This window comes from Tetrao urogallus (genome assembly GCF_951394365.1).
Source record: "Tetrao urogallus genome assembly, chromosome: 2".
Taxonomy (NCBI): Eukaryota; Metazoa; Chordata; class Aves; order Galliformes; family Phasianidae; genus Tetrao; species Tetrao urogallus.
Genome location: NC_136814.1, coordinates 66,883,491 through 66,902,477, shown reverse-complemented (window position 1 = coordinate 66,902,477; position 18,987 = coordinate 66,883,491). Strand labels below are relative to the sequence as shown.

At 37.2% G+C, this 18,987-nt stretch overlaps 1 protein-coding gene across 1 annotated transcript in view; it reads right to left on the bottom strand.

Annotated features, from left to right (window-relative positions):
• PDSS2 (decaprenyl diphosphate synthase subunit 2) overlaps positions 1 to 18,987 on the bottom strand; it is a gene marked incomplete at both ends in the record, with an annotated part of 112,108 nt that overhangs the window by 15,967 nt on the left and 77,154 nt on the right. The window contains one exon of the mRNA XM_079549890.1: positions 7,524 to 7,598. Within this exon, the coding sequence (XP_079406016.1) occupies positions 7,524 to 7,598 (75 nt within the window). The remainder of the gene's footprint in view (positions 1 to 7,523; positions 7,599 to 18,987) is intronic.

Here is an 18,987-nt window from a genome sequence, read left to right as displayed (position 1 = left end):
AACAAAAAACACCCCACCCCACAACTCTGGAGAAAGTATTAGAAAAGCATATAGAACTGCAATGGAAAGATGAAGGGGAGTGATGAAGGAGTCATACCTCTTCCTCCCCAGGAAAGACTGAAGGCATTTCAAAATAAATAAAGCCATGTTTTAGAAAAGGTATTAACTTTCCAAGAGGAGCGACAGTGATTGCAGTGGTGTCTCTAGTGAGCTTTATCACCTTGACTCTAAGGTCAAAGACGTTTAACATTTCCCCACATCCTCTATATCTAAAACATTAATTTGAATTACTTTCTACAAAATGGAAATGTGTTTTAGTTAACGTGAATCCCATCTTCTCTTCCCCAAACATAAATTCATTTGTGTTGGTATTTCACTATTTTACTAATAAATTTCCAAAGCTAGATGCGACATGTAAACTTTCTCACACATACACATCACTGTAGGTTTTCTCCAAATAGAAAAATAAATAAATGCAAAAGATTGTTTTGTTATGAAAACCTAAAATAAGTAAAGAGAAGCTCCAGAAAAGAAAATAATGTTAAAAAGTTGGTAATTTCTCAGTTCAGTCAAACCGATAGCATACACTAAACCAAAACATTCTTCAAAACAGTAATGCAAAAATCTCCAACATAACAAGAATTTTCCTTCAAAGTGATGTCAATTAAGTTACTTAGCAATGAGCACGTAGTAATTCTGCGTGACCCTATAGTTTTCTCACAAGGTATTATTATCTGTAATGAAATTGGTAACAAATGAAATAGAATCCATTCATTCAGCACAAATTTTTCTCCCTTATGTATATCACCCAGAAGTGCTGCATTACAAGGGAGAGAATAATTTGAGACTAATGGAAAAAGTAGAATTCTGCAATGCCAAATAACACAGTGCTGTATCAAAATTCCACTGCTTTCAGACGCACGATTAACTTATACAAGGAATGTGAAGATCAGAGAAACCACATGTTTGCTATTATGTATTTGATAACTTACGAAGTCAAGCCTGAATTATCCTTGTGTTTCATTTTACTGTTGTAATTTTGTTTTAATATCTTGACTCAGCCCAGAGCACGTGCAAATTCCCATCGCTGGCAAAATGTCAAAATGAGCATTTAATTCAAGTAGTTTCCTATGTATCAAGTTATAGGTCCCTCCCTCCACCCTTCCAATCAGATATAGATCCATTTATTTTAAATTCAAAATCAGAAGCTCTTGGAAGACACAACACAATCTTTTGCTTAACAACCAATCTGCTCAGAAAAAAGAACAGGATTTACTGAAATTTGCTGGATGATACTGGAAATGGATACTGGCAGTGATTTTTATAATTATTTGTTTTAAATCCAACCAAGACAAAAATATTAAGGTATCTTTAAACAGTTTATGAAGTTCAAATATCTTTCAGAACATCCACAAGCTGAACATTTTAGCTTGCCTGAGCCCTTGAACAGTAAGAGAAATGCAGACTTTATCGAATAATGCAGGAACTGAAGCAGCTTAAACAGTCCTTCCAACTCGATACACATGAGGAAATTGATTCTACAATGTTTGGAAGTGACTGCACAAGAAGCTCCTGTCCACTGGATGAGAACAAGGTAAAGCTTCATACATCTAAAACGGACATATAACTTCCAAAAAATGATGAGAATCTGAGACATTAGAAAATGTAGTATTGAAGTCTTATGTATTGTGAATCCCTGGGTTACAGAAGCAAGGTCTAAAAATGAAACATGTTCATATGGATGTGACTTAGCATATAAGTTTGCAAGCTAAAATATAGCTAATTTTAGTCACACACACTTGTGACCATGTACTTCTAAAGCTTCTGGTTGTTAAGAGAATAGAGGCAAATACAGCCATTCTTTAGCAAAATTTTCCTACAAACAAAATGGCATTTTTTCCCAAAGATAAATTTCATGCTACACAACTGTAGCATGCCAATGACACTGTAGTCCTACACAGCTGCCTATGCTAAGAGTTAAGCATGACTATAAAGCATCAAGAAAGAAATGAAACTAGTTCTGGTTTCAAGATGTTGTGAAATCTGAAGCAATGGTGATGTTTATTATTTTTATTAATTCTAGCTATAGTGGACAGTGCTCAGACATCTGATGCCTACAGAGCGACCTCATTACAAAGTTATGCCCTCAAGAAATGGGTCCAGATCCCCATCAACTCTCATGCTGTTCGTGCAGCAGAGGCTGGGTGAATCCCCCACCATCCCTGAAAAAAAGCAGTCAATTCAGGTCCAGATACACTTTGAGGAGTGCTGGCATGGGAGCACAATGAACATATCTGAAGCACCTCTGTCGATCACTTCTACTCCAGTTATGCTCAAGAAAAATGGTCCTCAAGGGTCTAACAGCAGGTTTGCTTTTCTTGTGAACATGTTTTGACAATTCACACTCCCAATTTAAAAACTCCAAGAATCAGTGTTTTAAAAACTAATTTTTCAAAGCAGTACCTGGAAGAGGGAAATTAAGAACAGCTGAGGGTGCTCACACTTTTATTAACGTCAAGGTCAGTTACTGTCTTGTGAGAAAGAAATTGGATAGTTGAGAGAAGCTTTCCCTTAAACGATTTCTGTAATTTAAATTAAGTTTGAAACAATCATCCTAGGCAACAGGAAAGGTAGAACTGTCAGAAAATGAACTCGCGGAACAAAATATGCAGTCATAGAGGGGCAGATCTTCGTAGTTACAGTTACAAGTATCCCCAGTGCAAAAGCGGTTTGATTTGCCACACCAGAGAAAATGGTAACATGAGTTCGGATGAAACCATATTCAGAGAAACATGAATGAAAATTGTTTCTTAGAAGTGCACGAAATCATATGCAAAAACAGGAAAGAGTAGAAGTCAGATATAGATCACATAAAGGGAAGCTTTATTTTAATCAATACGATGGCAGCTCTTTCTTAGCCATCTGGTGTCTCACAAAATGATCAAGATGTCTGAACCACTTTTATACTGAGCTTTATAGCTCAATTCTCAACGGGCAAATAACCCACATAAACACAGAGAAATATTCTGAAATAGTTCTACCATTTAAAAGTTTTACATTAGATAGTTCAGGAATGTCTATTTTACATAAGTAAAATCCAGTTACAAATCTCTCTAACTACAGCAAGACCTTGCAAAACATCTTGCATATGGTTCATACAAGCTTTAAACAGATGTATTCCTGCTTCCTGGACATGACAAGGCATCTTTTATTGGTCTGTTAATATATGCCTTCTATATTTTTGGAGAGAATCTGCAAATGGGTCAATAGAGCATGCCACTGCCACTGACTACCTGACACTTCTTACTGTGACACAGTGTAAAAAAAAAAAATAAAAAAAACAGCTGAAAAATTATAGTAAATTAAAACCTCTCTTCACATCTGCTACTTTTAAATCTCCTGGAAAAGCCCAGTATTCAAAGAACAAAAGGAATAAACAAGTAGCAATGGCCTTCTTTCCAGGGATGCTTTCCCCCACTCCGACACATTCACCTATTCTTTTCACAGATGCTTTCTGCTCAGATTCCATATTTTATCATTCCCTTTCGTCCTGCAAAAGAAACATACTTAAAAAAAAAAGTAAAAGCTCTGACTGCTGCCCTGCTAAAAGGTGGTCAGCATGACTCATAATTCATTTGATTTACCCTTGTGGTAAAATCTATAAGCAAATCCATTACTTGCAACATATACCTGCAACATTCCAGTTGATGAACATGTGCAGAATCCCAAAACACAACTCCTCAAAGCAGGACTGGTGATCAAACATGAATGAAGAATTGGTATAGCTCACTGCATATAGCTACGCTTTGCAGGAAAATATTAGTTCCATATTAGTCTGTTCCATATTAGTCTATGCCTGTTAACATTGATTAATTCACTATCCGGTACAACAAGTACTTGCTACAAAGAGATTTATTTTTCATAATTGTTTTACATACTAATTCTACATACTTATTCAAACAATTCAATGGAAAATTTCAAAAATACTTACCAGCCACCAGAAGAATATCTTTGAAAAAGTAATATCTTATGTAACAGTCTCATTCTGATACTAAAAATGAGGTTTGGTAACACACATCTAGCATCAGCTGGATAATTTGAAGGTGAGAAAAAAAAAGATCACTACAGTTTCCCATGGAAATCCGTAATTCTATAAAAAACAGTCTGCCAAGTAACATACAAGATCCAAAACACTCAAATACTTGTTAAATGATCTGGGATATTAAGACAGAAGATTTCTGAAAGTGCAAAAGTATTCTGTGAGCTAGCAACATTTCAGAAGCCTTCAGTCTTCTAAAAGTAGGAATTAGAGATCCAGCACAATGTTTTGTTCTGTTAAAAACAGACACTATGATCAAGAAGGAGGGCCATGTTAGGCTAATGTAATCATTGCACTCACTAAGGGCATACGCTTCTAATTCCAAATTAGAACTAGATGTAGGAGAGGCGGATGGGAAGCAGGAACGGTGTCCTTTAGTCACAGAATTTTGAGTTCTGATATGGGATTTAGCACAAAGCTGCAAAAATTTTATTGCGCTGCCCCTTCCTGCTCCAGTTTACAGTTCAGAACATTAGCTTAAGCCATTAATGCAATGTCTTCAACCACAACATTTATATACTACTTGCAACAAAAGTGGCAGCCCTAATCTTTAGGTTATGCTCACAACACTTTATAGGTAGAACTGCCACTGCAAATAAAGATGAAAAGTTAAAACACTGAATCTTTATTTTCCCCCATTTTACACAGACCTAATGACTCACTGCAAAGATCCAATCAAGAACAACCAAGCAGAACATACTACAGTGGGATGGCTGCAGGACTGCATGCAGTTTTACAGAGAGAGAAGTGGTAATGAGAGCTGTAGAATCATTATATTCGTTATACATCTTCAGTAGTAAATAAGGTCAGCCTTGTCAGGTCAAAAGATCCTTTTAATTTTCCCATAAGGTCATCCAAATGAAGCAAGCTGAAAATACTTTCTTGGATAAACATGCACTTAGGATCTCAAAGGGGAAAGGTGAATTTTGCTAAGTTATTTTTATCTGAACTAAAAGACAAAAAAAAAAATCTAGCAAAGCTCAAACAACTCAGTGCTGAACAAGAAATGAGTCCATTTTATGCTACTGAAAAGTTTTATAACAATTGTGTTAAAGGCATATTTAACATAAGAACCACAACCTTTCTGCCTCAGGAAAAAAAAAAATAAGTGAGAAGACATCCTTCCACTTTTCTAAATTTAAGATATTCCCAGCAATGAAAATGTCATTACTAACATCCCTATGCCCTACCATTAAAAGAAAGTAAGCTTGACATTCGAGGCTTAGTTGCAGAGTAGATTAAAGTATTTGTCTTACCTCCAGGAAATGTCGTTCAAATTTTGGTTTTGGTCAAATGACAGTTGGTGATGGAAAGATGATGCACAAAAGGTACAAATAAGACTAATAACTGACTTAAACCATTTTGCAGTCTCTGCTAAAGAGATGGTCAGCATATGAATGGGACACTGCCACAGCAGAATAGCAAGGAAAACAGCAGGGATACATCTAAATACACAACAAGAAGCTGCACTTCATAAAGAGCAAAATTAAAGAAAAAGAAAAAAAAGATGCTACACTTCTTTGCTCTCGGTCTCAAGAGGCCACATACATTATAAAACTAAACTTCAGGCACTATCATGTAATTTTCAGTACCTATTATGCTATCACACAAATTCTGTTTTGAGTTAACTGGATTTCTCCTAGGAAGGAGAAATGTACTTCCAGCTCTTGTTAGACAGAATAAGTCACTAAAACAAAGTATTTTCTACTTGTAGTAGGGCCAGGGTAGGCAAACGCCATGCAGCTGTATTCAGTGTATCTCACACTTCCTCTGCAATCTACATCTGGAGTGCTTCAGTACTGCAATAGAAAACAACTATTTTCAAGTTCCTCTAAGATGATGTAATTGTGCCAGAACTGTCAGCTCAGCACTTTGCCAAATGAAGAAAAAGAAGAGTTTGACCCTCTGTGATGGCAGGATCCTCAACACCTCTCATTTATACAGCACCCATTGTTAAAATACAGTCTCATTCATGAGATCAACTAGTAGAGCTCCTACCAATAAAAGTAGCTATTGCTCTTCTATATGCAATGTATCTGGAGCTTAGTTGTATTTAGAAAACTGCCTGAACACAGAAAGTACAATTTAGCTCCTTTGCAAAGATCTCAAAGATACTATCTACTTTACTGTAGAATCCCCAGCGCCGTCCTTGCAAGCAACCTACAGACTGAAGTGCTGCTTACTCATAGATCTAACCCAGAAGGTGCTCCCACACCTCCACTGTGGAGAGGTGCCAGGAGATGGCTCTATGCACATCGTCCCTTGCCTGCAGCACCCAGCACAGCTCTCTTGCTAGAGGCCCTCACCTCCTCAGAGGGAATTGCTCAGCAGATCAGCGTGAGCACTCCCTGCTAACTGGTTTTAGCCAGAAGACGGATAAGCTGAAGCAAGGAAGTAATATGCCTTCATTGTATGCCACCTTCTGTGGCCCAGCTGCCGCACATCCACAGCCTGACATTCTGCTTAGCCCACATTCTGCTTTTGCCTGGTGTGGAGCTGCCAATGCAGGTACCTACTGTGGCAGTAACCTGTTTGAGCTGATGATTTATTGTGCTGCACACTACAACACGGCAATAGAAAGCCAGAACAGCAATCTGAATACACAGCACATACAAATGTATTCATAAACTTCTGCCATCTTATACACTGAACATTAAGACAGAAGTGTCTGAGGCAAACTAGGCACATGAGAAAACATCAGAAGAAATAAAACTATATACTGCAGTGGATTTTAAGATACATATTTACATACACACATTGCTGACCATTACTATACTGTGAAAACTTGCTCTTTAAGACCTGCAGAGGTTATGACAATTTTAAAATATCAATTTTTGTACATGCTAAGATACAGGCAATACAAAATGGAATTCAGTTTTGCTCCAACATCCTGCTCAAGCCAACTTACTTCATGTAAGCTTTTTGTATCTCTACAAATTTCCTTAAATATTCTACGAAAGACAAAAGCATCTAGATCTGATTTGCTAGATCTTCATTATGGTTCTTGCCACACAAATTAAAACACAGGACAGTGACACAAGACATCCACAATTGCCCTTGAAGAGAGAAATGATTCTTTGGTGTGAAACACTGGCTATTGTCGCTGCCCACACCGACTCTGTAATACATGCACACGATCTACAGTGGAGAAAAGCATGGTGCTGCATTTCTAACTCCTCAGCACAAAACAGATGTTCAAATTATCAAACTTAAACACTGAAAAAAACCCACACTGAAGCATTTTTGGAAAGGCTCAGTGTTCACAGGTGCCACAGTGACGTTACTGCTGAACCTCGCCATGACTGCAGCTCATTCTCTTCCTCCCCCTTCCTCTTCCATTTCAGATTAAAAAGTTGCAACATTTACTGTACTCACATTAATATCACCAAATGTCTTGAGTATGTAAAATTACTGAAATTCTTACCTCAGATGATCTTGAATTTTCATAGTAGATACCCTGAACTAAATCACCAATAGCACTTGATATGAGTTCCACAACCTGTAAAAGAAAAGGAGGAAAAAAAAAAACAGACTTATCTTTACCAGTAAATTTAGTCATAATTAAAGAAAAGCTACTGCCAGATTTCTAGAGAGGTAAATAGTTTACAACTTCCTTTGCAGAAAGCTAGATGCGATGGACTGCAGGACCTACCAGGATATATTCTACACAAGCATGATCCTGTCTTCCTGCTAAAGCCTATACTGCTGAAACTCTTCTATCAAAGTTTTAAGTAATCTATAAAATACAATATTTAAAAAAATTTTAAAAGGATAGTAGTATATAAAACCCAATATTTTTAAAGAAATATTTAAAAAAAAAAAGGATAAAAAAATTGAAGTATGAACGACAGAGTGTATTCACAGGACATTCACAGAGCTACTAAATCCTAGTTCACGAATATAAGACAATACTTCATCCGGGCTTAGTTTTGTTTTGTTGTTCTTTTTTCCTGCCAAGTAAATACTTCACAATACCTCTCATTGGGAGCTGTTAAAATTCTAATCTTCGCGTCTATAGAGAAAAGTCAGAATCCATTGAAAGGTAACCTTTCAAATGTGATCATTTGGTATTCGGGTGTCCTGGGAATGCACTGTGGATGTATTTAGCGCATGGCCTGAGGCTCAGCTGTACCACATACACTGGAAGTCTGCAACATGGGAATGATTAAATCAGATTTATCAATCTGTATTATCTTCAGGGTTCAAACTTTTTATTTTATTCAAGTGAAGCCTAAAAATCTGAACTTGATCCAGAATGTAAAACAAGCATTCCATGGTCTCCCTGGAACTACTGTACAATTTAGAGTTGTGCACATGAACTGTCTTAATTGGAACAAAATACTCAGATTTACTGTAAAATTAAATGCAGGCATTTCAAATAAGCACACCTTAAGGCTACCCCTGTAGTTTTAATTTCTTGAATGCTTCATTTCCTATGCATATGATTCTATATCTGATTCCCCTTTTTGCTTCCTAAATTCAGCCTTGTTCTTATTGAATTAAAAGATTTAGTTTCAGTTTTTATCATTCTTGTAACTGAACACAAGAAGTCAAATGATAGAACCCCTAACAGAAAGATATTTTAACATTTAGGCAGACTTTATTTGATAATAAAAACACATTTGCATACTAGTTTTCAGTACGAGCAGAAAGATTGTGGGTTTTTTTTTTTTAAAGACTGGTTCATATACATATTCATACACACAGAGCAAGCGCTAACTTTAGAAATGCTGCTGATTAAAAGTCATGTTTTTTCTTGCAATGCATATGGGTTAATTTGGAAGACCTATAAAAACAGCCTGAAAAAAAAAAAATCACATTGCCCTTTAGGAAACTAGATCCCTAAGAATTATTGTAGCAATATGAACTGCAGAGGAACTGAAAGGACAATGATCCTACAGTGTTACCAGATGTGTTGAGTTATTTAAGTGGGGAACAGAGAAAATGAGGGCTTTTTTTTTTTTCTTCTTTTTTTCTTTCTTTCATTCTTTTTTTTTTTTTTTTTTTTTTTTTTTTTCTGAGGTATCAGATAAGCACTATTCCCAAATCCAGGAGGATTGAGTATCGCCAATAGGTCTATGAAAGTCTGTAACAAAATGCCGGAGATCAGATTGTATTACAGTTTATACAAGCAACATCCCAAGATTCTTCTGATGGCTAGGACACATAATACAGATCAATCACCCGCTAAAAAATGTTATGGTTTGTGAAACAGTCTGAGCTCAGAGACCTACACTGGTAATACGAAGAGGAATTTACAAAGACACTGAGTCCTACTCTAAATGTCAAAGTGATAGTATGAACTTTTAACAATGCATCTGGCTCTGGATAACCAGACCTTTTCCTCTCTCTCCTGAAACTCTAGACTATGCAAGACCCTGTTCTGGGGTTTCTTCTTTCCATCTCTCCTCTCTTTTTAGTGCAACTCTACTCTCAAAGGCAATTTTAACAGACTTTAAAACAATCTCAGTGAAAACATTTGTGAACAATTGTACCTCTTCTTCTCATAACTTATAAAACATCTTTGGACAATTACACATTTATTAATTAGAAGATTCTATATATTAAACACCATTAGGCCTTCAGTGACATATTCTCACTAAACGTTAAGAGGTTAATAACAGCAATACTTCCTTTCTTTCCAATTCTCTCCTTTTCTCTCACAAATTATTTTTCTAAGGTAAACACAAGGCCACATAGATCATTACCAAGAATGAAGTTCCAGTTTCAAGAGCACAGTGGGATGCTTGCATGCTCTGTTACTTCATCGCTCCTTAATCTGATCTGTGAAAAGTATCTGCTACATAACATCAGTGGCTTGGGGTCTTGGGTGCGGGCAAATGCAACGAAAAATGTGGAAACAGGTATTCTTCCTGTGTCCCCAACTGACAAAAAGGAAGAAATATTATTACAGATTCAGTAGTACTCATGTGGTCAATGATACGCTGACTTGTTCCTCTTTCGGATTACTCATCAGAAAATCTGAAAGCAATCAAAATCCACTGTAAAATTTATTTCCTCCTGTTTTATATAAGAGAAAAAGAACAACAGGGAATTGATTTTCCCCAAAGTCATGTAACATGCCAGTGAAAGAGCAGAATACAGTATCCAGGTCGCCTCTATTCTCATCCGTGCTTTTGTCTGACCAGTGCCCTGCTCAACTCTTCGACATTTCTAAAAAGCAAGTTTGAAGAATAGGAAAGGTAGATGAAAATGACATGCTCCAAACTGTTTTCCTTCTGTTACCATTTGAAGGTTGAGCTCCATTTTGAAGAATTTCAAAGACTGGCAAAGAGAAAAAAGAACTGCCAGAACTAGTGCTTCAAAGCAGCAGGATCTCTGCAGACCAAAGGCAGGCTATTCACAGTCTCTCTCCCCACTATTTTTCATTCCTGCACGCATTTCTGAGAAGTCTAGTCCCTCTTAGGTACTAGAGATGTGGAGGAGTAGCTTTGCATTGATAGAAAACAAATTTCCACTCCATATTTCGTTTTCCATTCTGCATCAGTATCACCCAAATTGGTAGCAAGGAGGCCTAGTAGCAAACCAGGGTCTGGACAAGGATTTGCAGGTGACAAGTTAAAGATGATCTCATAGATCATTTCACACTCTTTTAACACATTTTATGCAGCAACAGTTTTGCCAGTTTTTTCTTTTTCTTTTTTTTCCCCCTGAAGTAGAACCTAACACATTTTGTAGAGATGTGATGGTCATAGCTGGAGGGCTGTAGCGAGTGTCTCCAGGTGGGGGCTGGTGACAAGCGGTGTCCCTTGGGGACCTGTCTTGGGACCAGTGCTCTTCAATATCTTCATCAACAACACAGAAAGATGAATTTAGTGCACGCTGTCCTGGTTTTATCAGTATTCCATATCATGACATTATGCAGCAAGCTGTTCGGTGTTGGAGCAAAGCACAGGGGAAATGCACTCCCTGGGTATGAGCTCTGGCAGTCTCTGCTATTCTCACAAGGATTCCAGTTCTGTTAGAGGTGGATACAGTGAGAAGAGACAAACTAAAATCTCCCAGAAGTCTCCAGTATTCCCCATATGATTTCTGCATCTGGGTGATGAGACAGAGCTCTCTGCCCTTCTAGGAGGCCAGTCTTGAGTGCTGGCCAATAAGGGCTTGGACTCTCTCTCTTTCCTCCTGTTTTCGGTTCATTTGATTTATTATTCTTAATTACTCTGTATTATCTCACATTCCGTTTAATAAATTAGTTCCCTTATCTCTGACAAGTTGTTTTTTCCTATTTCCCCTCACTTCTCCCATGGGGAGGTAGGGGTGTTGCATAATTAACTCTTCAAGCCTTGACAGCACACTCAGCACACAAAAGTCTAGTCTAGTTAGTTGTCTAGTTAGACCAGTGGCAAAGCTGATGCAATAGAAGGAAAGGATGCCATCCTGGGACCTGGACAAGCCTGAGAAATGGCCCCAAATCAGCCTAATAAGGTTCAACAAAGCCTAGTGCAAGGTGTTGCACATGGGTCAGGGCAATGCCAGATATGTATACATACTGGGAAAAGAACTCTTTGAGAACGGCCCTGCAGAGAAGGTCTTGGAGAGTAAGGCTGATGAAAAGCTTGACACAGACCATCAGTTCACTATGAACACAGGGAAAAGAAATATATGGATAGTTAGAATATTCCCTACTATTTAGGCAGAGAAAGTATATGACACAAATTCTGGACATAAGCATGAGATGCCTGATTCCACAGCAAAGTAGAGCTCACATTCTAACTTCTTTGATGCAAATATAAATAGGCTAGAAGTCTGTGCTGTGTTTCAAAACCAGAAGAAGTCTGTAGGTTTGAAGATGAGAGGTTTGGTGAAATGTATTTTGCCCTTTTTTTGGTACAGTAATTTGTTTGTTAAAAAAGCATAGCTTTAGCTCTTCAAAGTTCTTAAAATTTACTTCAAGTTCTGTCCCTTAAGCTCAGATGTTGACTGAAAAAATACAACACAGTGCTTGTAATTTTCCCGGTGGTTCAAAAAAATGCTTGGGATGTTCCAATAACCGCACACTGAAATTCCTCTCTCCCTTTCCTGAACTCAGACAATTTTTTTTCGATAGGTCACTTGTGATCAACTTATAAGATAGTTCAGGATCCATAATTCTCAAATAATTCTCTCTATGCAATGACAAAGAACAGAGCCAAGTATTCTGACACAGGAGTAGCAGCCCAGTTCTTGCTTCCAGTGCCAACAAAAAACAGCCATGTATTTTGATTAAAGTGAAATTTTGAAACAAGAATGAGTGCAGAATAAGAGACATTTTTTGGTAGGACTAGAACGCTTTCTTCAAAAGTTAGTAAATGTGACAAACTCCTTCAAGTGTAGTAAAAAAAAAAAAGAATCTTGAGCCACACTCATTCTTCACAGGAGTTCTGAACACACTGGATGAAAGGAAGACATTACTGCCATCAGCTTAGCAACTCAAGCACTCATCTTTGAAATATTTTTTTCAAGTTCACTCCAACACAACACTGAATATTTTTCCCATTTCCCTAGTTGAAAGACAGAATGAATTTGAGTTCCATTCAATACGTAGTGTTTTTTAATTTTAGTTTTTTAAATTCAGCATCTGAACTGGAATTGATTATACAGATTATTTAGAAGCAGCAGCATTGTATCTCTCCAGACTCAAACAGATATTTCAAGGGGAATGTCAGGGAAAGGATGACCCTTTGGGGAGAAGTGGGAAACAGCAGTAGGGAGAACACAACAACAGGTAAGTCTTTGCTCCTCATCCTTCCCAATTTGAAAAAATTCTGTAGCTTTGCCAAATTCCTTTCAAGAAGAGCCATGAGTTATTCCTTCCCTTCTTAGTCTGTCTTTTTGGGCTGCTGATCTTGAAATGATACTCTTTCCTTAGACATCCACTGTGACAGACCCTACCCCTTGCTGCTGGGGAACAAAATTGAAGATGTTGCAAGACTTCACCGTCCAAGTAAATAAGAAAATTGTATAGTCAAGAAACATCAAATATAAGGATAAAAGTTCCTTCAATATACATTTGACTATATTGCTATTTTTTCTCCTCTCAAAACAAGTTTTAATTTTTGGAAATATTTCACACACAAAAATTCAATGAAAAGTTCTTAAAATCGTATACTCTCCTGCATTTGACACAGACACACTGCCACACTAAGAAGCTACAGATGAAACTCAATAAGCTGGTGAAATTGGATTTTGATTGTTCAATAATACCTAAAAAAAAAGAGAGTAAAAACTCTAGGGAATGCCAAGAATACTGAAATTTAATTTTCTTTCCTGGTGATTTCCTGAAACATCATTAGTCATACATGTAGAGAGGCATGCCAGCTAAAAGATTTTGTTATCTTTATTGTACCCTATTGGATTTACTTATTTGAGCTTTTTTCTTTCTTTCTTTCTTCCTTCTTTTTTATTTTTTTCTTAAGCAGCCACTCTTCCTGTTGAAGCACATGAAAAGGTCTCCTCACAGCAATCTGCTTTCTAAGCAAATTTTAAATGCTCTTTGAAAACAAATTTATAGTTTTCTTCACTCTATTAATAATGAAGGAAGAAAAATACAAGGCACAAAGTACACACATCACCCACACATACAGCTTGATAAAAAAGGTACTTCCTAGCCGTAAGTATATGCATTTATATTCACATTCAAAACAATATATAGATATTCAAAATAAATATCAGCAGACAATTCGAACATTGTTAATATTTGTAATACATAACTTCAGGTCAGTTTATCTTGAGGCTTTTCCACAGTGTTACATGTCTCCTTTTTGTACTGATGTAACACTATCCACAGAAGGGGTTTACACAAGCACGAAGACTTTCAGTGCATAATTCAGTTATTTTCCTGAACGATAACAAAACTAACAGAAGAAATGTTGCTATCTCTTTCCTCCCTTCAACTGGTTTCTTACACAGTATACTAATATCTTCAGATATCTTTCCATATCTTTGCACTGAAGCGTTCAGCCATCTATTATTGAGTGACTCAGATTAAAGAAGTATGTGATTCCTTCAACTTGACCTTTTTGGAAGGGGTATCTATTTCACTGCATGTCTTACATACAAAAACAGTGAACAAGGATGGGACTACAGGGCACTGAGCTATAAAACCCTCCTGATCAATAAATGATGCAAGAGAGCATGGTTGAAAAGACACTATGCCCAGTCATGCTGGGGCAGACAACCATTACAGCGGAGTGTTTTCACAAATAAACTGTGGATTAAACTGAACAAAAAATTTCGTTGATCAGCTTCAGGTTGACAAAAATGATTAACTGCAAGTGGTATTAACTATTTTGCAGAGACTATGTCTGAATAAATGTGGATCAGCAGCAGTATCATGTAGCATCTGACAGATGGAATCAACTAAACCAAGCTGCAGATGTTTGTTAAACTAGCAAATCAACAGCCTGTTCTGATGTACCAGGGAGCAGAAATCAGATTCTAAACTTGCAGTGAAATGCTGCTGAACTTCAAAACGCTATTATTAACCAGCAGTTCCTGTCAATCCAAAAATAAAATCCTCTTGCTAGCCAACAGGAGCATTTTATTTAAAAATACAATTAATTTATCTACAAAATTGCTATCATATTATGTACTTAATTGCATTATTGAAGTAAAGCCCCTCCTGATATAAAGGCACTAACCAAAAATTTCATCACTCTGGGAAGGTCTGCTTCAAAGACTAGCACTCCTGCAGTGCAAGAAGAGGGGAGGATACTTAATCTATCACCCTACTTACAACATACGTTTTTTCCTAGCAGCACACTGTGTAAAAACATCTGCAGGGAAGGAATGAAGAAAACGGAGCTAAATTCTTCTCAGTGGTGCCCACTGAAAGGATGAAGCAATGGGCACAAATTAAAACATATGAAATTCCATCTGGACACACGATAGCGCTTTACAGTAAGGGCAGTCAAACACTGGAACAGGCTGCTCAAAGGGGCTGTCTCCATTAAGAGACAAAGCTCCAAACCCCAGATGGACATGGCTTCGCTGGACAACCCACTCTGGGTGCCCCTGCTTGAGTCCAGGGCTTGGTCTAGATGACCTCCATAGGTTCCTTTCAACCACAACCACTCGGTGATAGTAGCAGCTGTCTGAGAAGGACCACAGCTGATTTTGCATACGCACCTCTGCATACAACGAGAATTTTCTCTTTAAAGAAAGAGAACTAGCACTACAAAGCAGATGCTAAATACTCTGTTAGGAAACAGCAAATATTAGTGTATGCCCTGGGAAGAGATTTCCCTTCCGTGAGCAGCCAGGCTCTTGAGAGATTAAGAGAGGCAATCCAGACAAATCTTAGATTTCCATCAGTATTGCTCAGTGTTGAATGGCAAACGAATCATTACAAAAATCTAATTTCACTTTTTAAAAGCATATTCCTTACTGAAGTTGTACTTCAGGTGGACATCCAACTATGCACTGTCACTTTCAGTTTGCAAAATCATTTCTTAGCTGCGTTGTTAGAAAATAATAGAAGTCCACCTCTTGAACAAATGTGTCCTAAGACCCCATCCAAGGAAAGATGAGTGTCAAAATGCAATAAATCCTCAGTCAAAAAAGGCTCTTTAAGAAAAAACTGTCCATACAGTATTTCACCACAAACAGATTTGATTGTTATTCACCCTGCTACATACTCTCAATATGAATCTTCTATTACAGTTAAGAAACAGGCTTTAAATAAAGCCAAGAAAACAGAACTTGTGATATTCCACTGTTAGAGCTATAAAAAGAACGGAGGTGATATGCAAATATCGCTGACTGAGGAGATCACTTCTTGCAATTTTATGAAAAATCTACTTTCATTTCATAATTTCTGTGTGAACTAAAACTTTTTAGCATTGAACTTGCCTGTGATGATTATTCACGGCAGTGGAGGAAAAGCTGCACTGAACATCCATGCTTTAAGAAACCTGGATGGTGACAGTACCATTTTAGTGTTAGTTCTCTTCACTGTTTTTATAAATGATCTGGATGTAGCACTCAAGTGCATACTAAGTAAGTTTGCAGATGATTGTAAATTGGGAGGAGCTGTTGACTTCCCTGAGGGCTGAGGGGCCTTGTAGAGAGAGATCTTGACAAACTGGAGGTGCTTGGCATGCATCAGCCACATGAAGTTTAACAAGAGCAAGTGCTGGATTCTGCAGCTGGGATGCAGCAACCTTTGTGGTATATTTTTTGGCAAAGATCTTCAGTCTGAGACTTGATGATTCACAGCAACGTCTATGAGAATGTACTTTGCTACCTGTTTCAGTTTCAGCCCTTCCACGTTCTGCAGCAGTTGCTCTGCTACAAGGCACTGGTTGTAAGTCATATGTATGTCCATAAGGGAAATGGTGGAATTTTCTCTCTATTTTTTAAACTAATTTTTCATGCAGAAGTGGGAGGACAGAAAACAGACTGAAATCTAAACACAAAATTTTCCAGCACTGCCATGGCCAAGAACCACAGGAAAATAAACTCTTTCAATAGAGACGTATTTTACAGAAGCAAACCTAATCCCAGTGGAGCCTAGTTTTGGAAAAGTTTATTGTATTAGCTTTAAAATCAGTGCAGATGCAAAAGGTGACTAAGGTAAGAAAAGACCTACATGTAGAACACACTGATTAGGAAGCAAAACCAAATTATGCAGTTGTAATCCCCAACCCCGTGTTCACTGCAATGCAAAAGAACTCTTTTACAGATCATCATAAAGGAGACTGTTTCTAACCTATTACTGCAATTACAGATTAATTCTAATTTTTAGAATTTCATTTAAATTAATAAGTTAATAAGCTGTGTCACCTAATCCTCCAATTTAACTTCTCCAAAAGATTACTTTTCAAACATATAATCACAGCCATTAAGGTAATGAAATTCTACAAGTATTTTATTACCAGTTACAGATAGCAAAAGTGAAACAGAAAAAAAAATGAAAAAGATTCAGAAAACTGAATGCCTCATTTGCTCATGAGTTATTTTAAGAGGCTATAAATGTACTTCTTGAAAACAAAGGCAAATGACGTGCTTATTAAGAAAGTATTCCACTGACACAGACATGCAAAGGGGCAGTGGGGACTGCAGAAAGAACTAATTAAGAGATTCACAAGCATACTTCTACAATTTTATCATCATCACCATGAGAACTGTTATATCTACTGACAGCAGAAATGCTAGACAAAAGTTTTAAGGTAGTGCCACGGGAGAAGAAAGACATTATCAAGTATCAATTCAAATAATTGTTAATCTTTTGCCTTTAATATGCAGGATTTCAAATTCATTTCTCGGAATGATGTGAATTACTGGATTCTGGTACACTCTAAGAATATTAAATAACTGTATTCTTAGTTGACTTATTATAACAACTCATTTTTCAGTACTGAAAACTTCTTGCATTCTTCAATAGAATTTATGATAAGCTGTATACTAATACTGAAATACTCTGAAATACAGAACTACTTTCTTAGTGTTGCCCAAACAAAAGCTATAACAACTCTCAATCACAACAATTGTGGTGTCTTATGTCATTTCATATTAGGTTAAGTGTTCAAAACACACTTGGTTTCCTTCTCCCCCATTTCCCAGAGAAAACAGTGCTCCTTAATCATAACTTTCTGTAAATACTTTCAGAATTCTTCAATCCTACCTGCAATTTTCAGTAGTGTCTGTCTTTCAGACACACTTCCATGACACTCCTAAATACTAAATTATACTCAAACCACTCAGCAACATAGAAGCAGCCCTACTCCCCACTCAGTGCAATATGCTCCCTCAGACGAAGGTACAGCAAGACAGACAATGCTAAGTTAGTTAATTCTGAAGCTCATTTTAATTCTTTTTTTTTCCCCTCTCAAAAAATCATTTAAAAAAGGGGAAACCCTTTACTCTTCACTGGTGCCAAGGAATCAAGTCCCTCAAATTCAAAACCCATGCCCCTTCCCTCCACGTAGGACCACAAGTGATGCTATGTAAGCATAAACCAGGGCTCAAGACAAGCAGAACTCTGAGGAAGCAAAGTGCACATTCAGACTGTTTCAATAGAAGGATCTACACGAATAACTTGTTAACACGCTAACACAAGTCCTATCTTGTAAATAACACATGCATTTAGGAGCACATAAACTTAACATAAGGAAATGCATCCACTATGTAAGTACTGCAACTGTGCTACTGTTCATTTATAAACAAATAATGCCTAATAAAACAACTCTCTGTGATGTGGTCTGCTGGCAGAGCTCTGCACTGACAGACAAGATTCCTGAACTCAATTCCAAGCTTTCAGGCTGCAGATTTGAAGTGCTTTGGTGCAGCTCAATCATTCCAACAAAAGTTCATTGAATTACAGAGGGAAGAACAGTGCCACTCCAAAAATTTCAGTAAGAAGTACAAAGAACACGACCCTTACAGGTATGTCAAAGTGTTTTGGATTAAGCTTTTTTTTTTTCTCCTTTTTTTTTTTTTTCTTCTAAGAGATATGCCTTCCTGTCTGTCTACGGAGTTGCAAGCAATATATTTAGATTCTTTTATCATTTCTTTAGCCATCAATACATTACAGTAGGCACTGCACTAAAATGACTGATTTCATCCTTCTCGAGTTCTACGTGTCATTGCCTTCAGACTTTGGGAGCATCAAAACTGGTCACAACTACATCTTTAACGCGCTCTATCTATAGTTTGATAAGAGAACTTACATTAGAGATGATCTAACAAGCTCCAGCTTTAAAGCTGCAACAAGTTTTACTCACCTCATCTGTAATATATCCTAATAAAGAAAAATATTTGACAACACTGGTCAATATTCACACATCACTTGAGTTAAAAATGTCCATATGACATTTCTTGCTAACAGATGGTAAAACTACAATTAATGCCTGCTACGTTTGCTGCATTCACATTTGAACACCAGT